General features: G+C 35.1%; 1 protein-coding gene across 1 annotated transcript in view; it reads right to left on the reverse strand.

Annotated features, from left to right (window-relative positions):
* Positions 1-12,261, reverse strand: part of Znf385d (zinc finger protein 385D) — a 980,325-nt gene that overhangs the window by 714,343 nt on the left and 253,721 nt on the right. The window contains exon 2 of the mRNA XM_063257002.1: positions 10,417-10,635. Coding sequence (XP_063113072.1) covers positions 10,417-10,635 — 219 coding nt within the window. The remainder of the gene's footprint in view (positions 1-10,416; positions 10,636-12,261) is intronic.

Consider the following 12,261-nt stretch of genomic DNA (forward strand, 5'->3'; position numbering starts at 1 on the left):
ATAAAAATGTGTTTCTCGTTAAACCCTTCTGTCTTTCTGCCAGAAAAGGAAGAAATGAGGCTAAAAGATATGACTGTCAGAAAGTAATTCTCCACACATATACAGTCAGAGACTTGTTAGACACATCCCTTACTGACTCTGATTTGATCCTTTTCTGTGATGTCAGTTCCCTCGAGGAAAATGGGACAATACAGGCAAGGTATTCAGTACTATACACAAGACATTTGAAAGTTTCTCAGCTCTGCCTCACTTGAGACTAGTGTCCAACAAGCAGAACTCATAGCTCTGACAAGAACTCTACAACTCAGTGAAGGACAAAAAGTCATTATTTATACTGATTGAAAGTCTGCTTTCCTAGTACTGCATGCTTATGCTGTCACACAGAAAGAAAAGAATTATCTAACAGCCCATGCACCCCCCATTAAGTATCACAGAGATAGAGGAACTTTTATCATGTGTTTATATGCTCTCCAAAGTGGCAGTAATTCACCGTTGAGGGCACCAAAAATGGGTTGATGAAATTTTTCAATGTAATCAACTGCTTGATGCAGTTGCAAAAGAAGCTTCTGGAGAGCCTTCCCTTCACACCCACTATGATCATACTTGACCCAAATATTCTTAGTTAAAAATCAAATGGTCTTTCTCTATGTTGTCAGTTCTGTCCATCAGGATGGTTACAATCAGATGATAGTGTATTATAATAGTTCTTCCTCGTTGTAGTCAATGGAAAGTTACTAACCTCATGATTGTTAATAGAACGTTAATGTCTTTACATCAAAGATTTCACTTGAAAAGAGACAAGAGTCACTAAATTGCCTCAAAGATATTCCTGAGAAAGGGACTTTTTCAGGCAACAGAGCAGATATTTAAGACATGCAAGCTCTGCCAAAAGAACAATCCTCTTAATCAGACCATAGTCCCTCCAGGTATACAGAGATATGACAAATATCATGGAGAAGATTGGCAGCTTGATTTTACTCATATGCAAAACACTAAGGGGCTCCAATACCTACTGGTCTGGGTAGTTACTTTCTTTACCAGGTTGAGGAATTTCCTTGTAGAACTGAAAAAGCACAGGATGTGGGACAATTTGTAATCCCAGCACTATTCAGGCAAAGGCTGCAACACCACTGTAAATTAGAGACAAGTAGTGAAACACTGTCTCAAAAACAAAACAAAAAAGATGCTAAGTGATAAATTTAAGTCTTTGTTTTACATGTGTAGGCATACATTATGTACATTATGTATTATGTCTGTATATATTCCTGCATTTGTATCTGAGGTAGATAACACTAGATTAATCTAAAAATAAGAGCTCTGAATAATTAAAGTATAAATCTGATCTAGATTTCAAGAAATAAACTAGGTAGAAAGCAACAAGAAAATCAAGATTTTAAAATTGTACTTAACTTCTTTGAGACACAAAAGTTATTCAAGCAGTTTTTCCTTCCAGGAAATTTAATAAAAATTCCTAAAGTTGTTAAAGATATAATAAGCCTATAAATCTAAGCTTTCGATCTTTCCTCTTTACATGTAAATTGTATTTCTTTCTCACTCAGGAAGCAGTAATATTATTGGGAAATACCTCAACTTCAAATTCATGCAGATGGCTTGCATTCTGACATAATCTGCCAGGCAGATGGGTAACTTCATAGACAGTAAGAATACACACCCAGATCATGCATCATGAAGACAATTCCTTAAATATAACCAACTTCAATTGATAATGTATCTCATCTCTATTTCTCTGAGCACTGTACTCCACTCGTCGGTGTTTTGTTTTGTTTTGTTTTGTTTTGTTTTGAGACAAGGTCTCACTCTGTAGTTCAGACTGGCCTTGAACTCACTACCTAGCCCAGACTGTCCTCAAATTCATGAGGATCCTTCTGCCTCAGCCTCTCAAATGCTGAGGATTTCAGGAATGAGCCTGGCCTGCACTCCACTCTTGAATGCTTCCTAAAATCCTTATTTGATAAATCCTTTTCAAAGTCTCTTACTGATACATCCTAAAAATTCTTTTCTGAAGGAAGTCAGCAAGTCTGCAAACTTATTTTACAAGGTTCCTTATTTTGGTCTTGCAAACCCTCAGGCTCAGCCTGGTGGCAAACCCAGATGCCTTCTTATTAGTATGACTTAAGGAAATATTTTAAAATATATAACAAAGATGTTCTCAAAGCTGTTAGTATGAGTTTTGCTTGTGTTTGCCAATAACAATTATATTTTAGGCTTTTGACATTTGGAAGAATATTTTTAGTTTCACAAAGTTTTATTATACGAAAGACTCAAGAAAGAAGGGCATGGTAGTGCATGGCTGCAATCCCAGCACTTGGAGGCTTAGGCAGGAAGAGTGCCATGAATTGAAGATCAGCTTGGGCTACGTGGTGAGCTTAAAGTCAGCCTGAACTCTTTAGGGTGACCCTGTCTCAAAACAAAAGGGAAAATAAAAACAAAACAAACAAAAAGACTCAATAGCATGGATAAAATGTAATTATAAATTTGGAATTTGTTAGGACATTAAAGACTCTTGTGGAGCAGAGTTGATTGAACACAGATTATGTGACACACATTAACATAGCACTGTATGGGCATGCTTTTATTTTAAAGATTAAATTTTCTAGCTTCTTAGAAAATGTTATGTAACAACAGTCAGTGTAAAGGTAGCTTTTAGTATTAGTAAAAGTAGCCTTGAGAGGTAGTATTTTACTATGCATTAGTTAAAAGACCTATGGCTTATAGCAAAAAGGGCTTTCAGGTTCTCTTCTGTCTCCCAAATGCAAAGCATGTTTTCAATGAATATCAAGTAAGGGACCAAGTTTTCCTGTTTACCATCCCTACAGCAGTTTCTCACTATATTTTGATTGCATTAAGATCAAGATTCATTAATTTTGAAATGCTCTCAGGACTGCTTTCTTAAACAACACCGGTTTACAAAGTCTGGCAGCTTCTACTTGATTATTTTACATAACAGAAGTTGAGTTGGGTAATAAATATCCACAATAAATTATTATAGTAGAAAAGTGGGAAAAACTGTAAAGTTTCTGTTTATTATACATTCTCTAATAAAAATCCACCTGAGAGCTTTCTTAGTCTAGAAGAAGAAATAGTCTTTTCTTATGTATTATTTGTGTCTACCTAAAAATTTCCCAGCTGTGTTTCTTCCTAATTTCCTAAAACAGCGAGGCCGTACTTACACAGTTGAGAATTTCCACAAGTCTGGAAAGATGATATGAGGACGTGCTGACACAGAACAATTATTTGTTCCCATATTCTTGTATGTTTCAAGGTGCGCTGAGTTTTGCCATTTAAAAGCCTGTGGCTGATAAATTTCCAGTTGTGGGCTTCTAAGTAAATTCATTTATGGGCATCATTATTGTCCAGGTCAGTTTGATTTTGGTGATAGGAGAATTTAGTTAGGTAATAACTTATTGGAGTCAATGCAAATATCGAAATTCAGAAGGCCTAAAAAACCCTTCAAGGATTTTAAATAGCATTGTGTTATAATGCACATAGATGCAATTTCTAGGTACTCACCACAAATTTTGAGAGAGTTTTATTTTTATAGCCAAAACTCGTTTTGTAATATTGACTTGAATTTGTCAGATAATTTACATTTTGTGGGCAATATAGAGGTAACTGTTAAAAATTAGATTAGATGGACACATAAGTAAAATATCAGTTATTTATAATGGATTTAGAATATTAAAGGCATTTGCTGAGGATAAATACATGTATTCTTGGCCTCCCTAAATTTACAAATGCTATATTTGAGCTTAGTTACTGTATTTCATGGATTATATATATATATATATATATATATATATATATATATATATTCTATAGAGAGCATATATTTGATAAAAGATCAAAAGATACCTGATATTTTAATAATTTGGAGCAATAATTCTAGTGAGGCAATGAATATCTGAAAATTGAAACTTGTCAAGTCATAGGTCAACAAGTTAAAAATAAACTTTAAATAACAAGTCTCAAAGTGAATAATGATTATATTTGTTGATCATTTTAAGATACTTAAAATTAATTTTTATAAGCACAATTCATTTAATATATTAAGTAAGGCTTTTAAGGAAAAATCTTTTGCTGTTAATCGTTATGACTTATGTGGACTGTTAAGGAGTTTATTCATATGACCTAATGCTAATAGTTTTACAGAGAAGGTAAAAAGGATTGTTTGCTTCTTAGTAGCAGATAAATTGCTGTTATTATTTTTTTGTTTGCTTAAATAAATAAATAAATCTAAATTTTGTACTCCTCTAAACCCACCACTTGGGAGACTGAGGCAGGAGGATCGCAGTGAATTTGAAGCTAGTATGGGTTACATAGTGAGTTCAGGGCCAGCCTGAAACACGTAGTAAAGTTTTGTCTCAAAAAAAAGTATTTTTTAAACAATGACCTTGTGGGGTGACATAATTTAATAATAATGTAAAAGTTATATTTGGTTGTGAATTAATCAAAAATGTTAACAATGTATATTTTGAGTAAAACATCTCTAGTCATATATGATTTTTTCTAAAAAATATTTAAGAAAGAATTAAACATGTAATACAAGGGATAATGTCAGAATCTTTATGCTTAAAAATAATAAGGCATAGAATATTGATCTAGTCTTAGTAAAACTTACAATGAAACTTTAAAAAGATATTTTTACATCTGTCAAAATAATTTCTTATGTTCTCTACTGTCATTTTAGGTTTAAATGTTTAAAAAATAAGACTTGGAAGTTTATATTTACTTAGATATCTGCTTAAAGTTTTGTTTCACATTTCTGGTTACACTAATTACCATTATTTGATTTGCCCTATTAAAAATATAATTATGCTGATATAGTGCTGGAAGTCCTACCTATTGTTTTAATATGCTGTAAAAGTTACTAAATTGTTTTGATAAATTGCTATCTTTTATACTGCATAGTCACATAACTGAAAACAGCCATATTTCTGTGTCAGTAAAACATCACCTTGCTCAAAAATGTAATTTTTAGTTGATGAATAGACATTAATTCTTTCACCTCCTTCAGAATGTTTCCAGTATATGTGTATCTATGAAATCCTAAACTTATTACTAATCTGAATGCTTGGTTTGGCATTAACATTAAATCATGTGCCTTCTACTGTGGTTCACAAGAACAGTTACTCCTAAGTACTTGCTTGCTATGGCTTTCTGGCATAGACTTGTCTTTCTTTAATCAATTTGGTCACTACATTTCTCAGTGTAAGTCTACCGTACAGAGTGGATTTGCGTCATTTATTTTAACTTGTTATGTACTTGGTATTGTATGTTAAAGTTCTAATATTTTAGCATGCTAAATACAGAATAGACATAATTAAAATTGACAATGGAATCCAGATAAACAGCCTAAAAGTCACCATTTCGGAATCTGTATTGTTGCTTAAGTTTGATATGCAGGGATTGTGACACTGATTCCAGTCACAGGTCACAACCCTAAAATGTGGAACCTGTTTGCACTGACTGTCATTGAGGAAAGCTACCTCTGCACCAAGTGACAAAGCTCCAGATAATTAATTGACAATGCCTTCAGGGGAAAAAAAGGTGCATTCATAGACAAGTATAGAAAGTTGTGAATATCAAGAATCACCAATGTGTCAACCCTGAAGAAATAAGGTTAGAGCCACAAAAATTATGAAAGAAGATTCTTAGGCATGATTGACAAAATGTAAAAATCCTAACAGGTGCATTGATTAGGTATTCCGTTGGCGCTTTAGCTTTGGCTTTCTTTTGTACTGATTTTACAGTCTTTAGTCATACTTCTCAGATTCAAGCATGATGCTTCCTTTTACTTCTGTGCCAGGTTCCTTTGATGAACTCCATACCTCAGCCCTATATGAGACAACCAGCCAGATGATGTGGCACTTCAGGTCCTTCAAGATACAGAGCTGGACTAAAGCAAAGGCTTTATTGTAACTTGTAGTTTAAAATGGGGTTTTACAAGTCAGCTATTTTTTTTTTTTCTTTTAGAGTCAAGCAACTTTGCCAAGCTCCCTCTGCTAGGCACATAACCAACATACCCTCCTCTCCTCAGCACAGGTGAAGCTATAAAATATGCAGGTGGTGGTCCCAGGGCGCTGGAGCTGTTTCCTTTCCACAAGAAAGGAGACCTTGAGCTGAAGAAGGCTGGAGGCACTGAAGAATTGTGAAGATCTGCACTGTCTCTTTGAATTTCCCTGAAATTGGAAACGCTCAGAATTCTTGCCACTCTTCCCTCATCTTCAACCTTATCCCACAGTCCGATATCCTTGGAAACTTACCATGTTACTAAAACTTCCCAAGCTGTTTTCTCCTCTGTTTGAAGGATCTCTCCTCTCTTTTGATCCCTGCCTTAATGCTACATATATAACATCAAATATGCTTGGAAACAGTCACTACCAAGGTGAAGGTCACCACATGTTCTTAGTCAGATAATACGATTGTCGTGGTTGACTTTAAAAATTGGTTCCTCAATAATAAGACTTGGCCCTGACCCTAGCATTCCTAACAGTTCTCATATGATTCCACCTTCCTTTGAAGCATAATTTGAGACAAAAAGGATATGACCTAACTCACAGGCCCCCACTGATCATAGTTATAAAAATAACTTATTTACTTATTTACTATAAGTAACTTAGATACTTATTTACTAACATGAAAACACTTGAAAAAGACTTGGGAAAAACTAGTATAAATAGAAAATTTACTGATAAATGTTAGGCAGAAAGTGAGACACTAGCAAGCATTAGAGATTAAGGAGCAGGTCCAAACTACTATGTACTGTGAAGTAAAGAAAATTTTAATGTATAAAACATTTGTTATCATTTCTTAGGGCATGGACCTAAAGCAGTCCTTTAGAAAATGATGGCATCTTAGGGTTCTATAGATTACACATTGCTTTGGATATCTGGCTGGCTGGGAGCACAGCATTCCTGAGTGTCTTTGCCCACACCCAATGATAGGAGAAATCGAAGCCTTCTTTAAACAAGACTCCCTCCTTGGGCTGAGAGATTTACATTCTACATAATTTAGATTCTTGCATGATTAGACCCCTAAAGAAGCACCAAGCATCTAAAATGCAGAAGGAAGACACTTTGATATTTCAACACCCTTAGGAGAAATGTCAATACGCACTGTAATCACCCAAGTTGCCTGCACCTCAGAGGTTGCTTTCTTGTGCATAAACAGGTACCCAAACTCACTCAGTGCAGACATCTCCATGGCACTGCCTGCTTTCTTGCTTAAAAGCATAACCCTATGATAGAGATAGTACAAGAGTACAATTAGGGTTATGGAAATGCTCCCTTCCAATCCCTTAAACCTCAGCGATGCCACAGAGCCAACCCCTCTGACCTTTGTCCTGAGACTTAAACCATGGAGAGATACAAAAAAATCCCTGGAAATTCCTGAACTGCTAAACCAGGATGCCTGTGTACTAGAGATGCTGGCAAGACCTACAGTGATCTTGATTCACTCGGAGCTCATTAAAGGCACGTACACATGGACTACATACATTTCCTACATCCAATTATAACAGAGTGAGTTATGGGAAAGGACATGTTTAGTGGATATAAGTGATACATATGACTCAGCATTGTCACTCGCACTGTGGATGACACAGTGAGAGGCACCACAGGGCTGGTGCTATATTACAAAGTCTTAAGCCCAACACCATACCCAGTGTTCCTGCCATTTTCCTTACTGCTGGTATAAGCCCACTTCTGAGCATGCTCTCTCTTCACACTTTAAACTTCATTCAGCTTACATGCTTTGTCCTCATCGTTGGGCATCAAGTCCAATTCTTCGCTCGCTGTGCACAAGAACCTGCAAATCTGTCCTATGGTAACATGTCTACTTCTCACTAAATTCTACCTGTACTTCTGCATGGCCCATGTGTTCTGCTTTGATTCTTTATTAAGGCCCAAAGAAACAAGTACCAAGGAAGTGTGTGACTGGTCCCTCACTGCATCAGGTCCCAGCTCCCTGATAACAATAAATAATTTGTTGGCACTATATTGGTCAAAGCATTTAGGGGAATACAATAGAATGTTATTTTTATGTTCTCCTAAAATTATGTTGCTCTTTTTACAAATTAAGGCAGAGCTTCTTTAGAATATTCATTTTGGGATACATTTTAATGAATAATGAACAAGGGAAGATTCTGACTGCCAGTGTGATCACTGTACAATTGGGTGGCCTTCAGCACTTTACTGGATCAATGTTATCTTCAATTTTCAAATGTGTAAAAGAAAGATAATGACAATATTTCTCTGGCTAGTGGTGAGGAAAAAATGAATAAGAAAATGTACATGAAGTTCAATATACTAGCCCATAGTAAGGCCATAAGATTTATTTTAAAATACGCAATTGAAGAAAATTTATTCCTACTATTATCATTTGAAAATCATTGACCATGGAAAGATTTGTGTGAGACTCACTCTTATTTGAGCCTCTAAAACCAGCCATATATTTTGTTCTACTTTCATTCAATGATATGTATTATTTTCAAAAAAGCTGTATCACTATCATGGTAGCTGAAATAAAACAACAAATCTCACATCATTACAACCAACACAAATTTGAAAACAACTTCAAACTGAATTATGTAATTGAATTTCAGATGATGTCTCCTAGAAAAAAATGATAGATAACAGAGTTTTTTCTTAGTAAATTCAAAGTAGACATTGTGAAACATATATTTTTCATTGTCATTTAGAGACATTTGCTTTCTAGTTCTTATTATGCCCATAGAACTTAATAGACCTCCATTATTTTCTGATGAAAAATTTTGTTTCTTACATATCTTTGACAATTTATAGCCCTTATTAACTGTTAGAGAAATTTGAAATTCTTTCAATTAGAATACTCTAGCTCAATTCATTCACATACACACACATTCAGAGCAAGGTAGGAATAGTTTTTTACTTTTAAAATACACTGAGCTTTTCTTTTCATTGTTTGATAGCCTTGACATAAATGAGAAATTATAGTAAACATCATGTCAAATATCAGAATAAGGTAGTACAGGAAAAAAGATAGGTAGAAGAAGATAAGACAATTCATAATTTTAAATCTATGCGTCTAAAAATACTGCAAACTCAGGACACAACACCATTCAAGGTTCCCACATCTGTATTCCAAATCCTCTGCCTAGGCATGTTTGTTTTTTTCTTTTTTCTTCCAGACTCACATGCAATACCCTTAAAGATACTATAAGTTAATAAATTAACCTAGGAATCTGTCCTACAATAGAAAAAGAGATTTAATGGGTACAAAAAAATGGTTTTAGGAAAAACATTATGTAATATTCATCCTAAAAATACAACATATTGGGGCTGTGCCTTTCTCTTCTATAACAGGCCTTTCACTATGAGAGATCAAAAATGGGTTTTTCACCTATAAAATGAGCCATTACCTTTCAAACTATAATAGGCCATTACCGTTTACATATAAACTGAACACAAGCTTTCCAATAATATGCAAATTCCCCAGATTTCCACCCTATGAACACTTAGATATTTCCAGCCCCAAACAATAATGCATCTCTCCCTTACAGGCATTCACTCTATTTTCTCTGAGTGTGCCCTTCTTTCATTCTGTCTAATGATATCTACTGGGTAGACTGAGTTGAGGTCCCTACCCTCTTTGTGGACTATCACAAAAACAGATTAAAATTTGGACTCATTTCTAAAAGTCAGAAAAATTTAGATAAAATATAATTTATTTATTAAATATGAAGTGTTTGACAAGAATATAATACTGTAAATCTCATTGGTATTGGTCTCTAAAGGCCCCACTACATATAATGAATCTATCTCTCCACACCTGATATTTCCTAATAACCTTCCATTGGTTCCCCCACAAATTTTGTGCTATTTTTAAATGTTTCTCATAAATTGAAAACCTTCTTTTAAAGACTGACTAAACAAACCATTAACTCGTACCAAGGTCAAAAATCTGGATTAATCATCATAGTTCATTGAATTAAACTCATATTTGAAAAGATATATAGTACTTCAAATGAATTGCAGTCTTACTAACCCAATGAATTCCTCATATCTGCAAAGAAACAAAAATGCAAAACTCCACTATTTTATATTGATAAAGGATGTTCAGTTGCATAACCAATTATATTAAAGGCAAACATCAAGAAATTCTAAAACTTTTCAAATCACAAAATACTTCCTTGTGGTCACACTCTTTTATAAAACAATGTAAACAATATAGTTTTACAAAATAAATGATATATCTCCTTTTCTTCCAAAGAGAAATAATAGATTTTAACTACTTTTTTGATAAAATTCTTACCAGTATTAAGAAAGACTAAACTATTCTTTTATTTTCACATCTGCAGGTACATAAATAACTATATTTGACGATGTAAAACTGAGAACACATTTTAGCCAAGCTTACCATTGTCATTTTTAAGCATCCCATTGCTGAGTTGTTTTAATCGTTTTTGGTGTGATTTGCCATTGTAGTGGATTTGTGCTTGAGCGGCTGAATTCAGCTGAATGTTACACACACTGCACAATGTGAAGTTGGTATGTTTCTTTTCTCTTTCTGGTTGTTCTTCAAAGTCATTAGACATTAATTCAGTCTCACTTTCCCCATCTTGGACACATGTGAAATCTGAAGGTACAAAGAAAACTGTAAACAAACAGAAAATGGTTTACCAAATCCTTTATGATTAGATTAAGTAGCAAATAAACATTACTCTTGTGCCTACATGGTCCCTCTAAAGCTTCATGCAGTCAAAGGTTTTGGAGGTGGTTTGATCTAGAGTATGTGATGCTGGGATTAAGAATGTGGTGCTAGATTGATTCCTGGTGTGATGCGAGGATTGAGGGTGTTCTGCCCTGCGTGTAAATGCTGCACACTTAAACGAAGGTATCCTGGATACAATATAAGGGACGGAAGGGCTGAATTTGCTGTTTGCTACTTCACTGCTTTGCTGCCTGCCTCCTCCCAACCTTGAACTGTTTCTCCTCTGCGATGTTGCTCTGCCAGGCAGCCTGACCTTGCAACCAGCCAACTCTGAACAGAAACCTCTACAAAGCGTGAGCAAAAATAAACCTTTCTGAAAGGTTCTTTCCCTAGTACAAATTACTATACAATAATGGCAGTGATCTAACATGGTGGAAGGCCAAAGGAGGAACCTTACCACTTCCTCCTTCTCCAGCCCTAATTGCAACGCCCCTTCCTGTTTGCACAGAAAGAAAATTCCAATCAGTTCTTCACATATCTCCAATGTCCACCCCATGTGCACTTTTGATCCGAGGTCATTTAACGCTCTGTCTCTCTGTACCAGTCAAAGGAGACAGCCCAACTGCCACGGTTTGTGTGTTCCTTTCCACACCCTCAATAAACCTGTTCTTTTTTTTTTTTTTTTTTTTTTTTTACTTTTGGATTCTCTACTGGGCCAGAAAACTCTAATACTTTCCACTTTTAACTTTGGGTGTTGGGTATTCTGTCTCAGTAACAATAAAAGTAAGACAATTTGTTTCTTTCCCTTTAAATAGGTTTCATTTATAGTATCCAAAAAATATGACAACCTGTGTGTATGTGTATGTGTTTTGCTTGGGGCTGAACCTAGGGCCTTGGCCCTGAGTAATACTCCTAGCCAGAACTCTTTTTCTTTTTTAGGTGTGTCTCCCTAAACTGCCCAAAATTGAAATCTTCCAGCCTAAGATTTCCAGGGTGCTGGGATTACAAATCTGTGTCACCACATCTGACAGATAACCTTTTAAATGGAATATAAAGGGCAAATATTTTACTTTGTTTTTTAAGTCCCCAGTATTGGGTTCAGTGTTCAGGAACTTATCATCAATTATCTCATGGAATACTCATATCTGTGGAATAACCATTGAGTTTCCCTTTTGTCTTAGTTGAATAAATTAAATTTTAGAATAGTTGTATAATTTGTCTAAGGTCACACGATTATTAAGTGGTGCTGTTGGGAGATTAGAAAGGCAAATGTAGTTAGACTTGTGCAATCAGAAAGACAAAGGCGAAAAAACTAAACTCAGAATATCCCAGGTATTGTGATTAATATAAGGATCACATACTTCGCCTTCAATACTTAAACCTAAACTACCTGTCCCTAAATCCCCACCTATAGTCCAGTCCTTTACCAATTGGATATGATCTATCAATCGCAGAGATACAGAATACATGCACAGAAACCCTGCACTTCAGACCAATCATAGAATGCTGTCTTCAATTCTTCAGCACAAGCTTAAGCAGAATTTTGACAGG

Source organism: Cavia porcellus, unplaced genomic scaffold (genome assembly GCF_034190915.1).
Source record: "Cavia porcellus strain 051 isolate PalLab524CR breed Dunkin Hartley unplaced genomic scaffold, mCavPor4.1 scaffold_10, whole genome shotgun sequence".
NCBI lineage: Eukaryota > Metazoa > Chordata > Mammalia > Rodentia > Caviidae > Cavia > Cavia porcellus.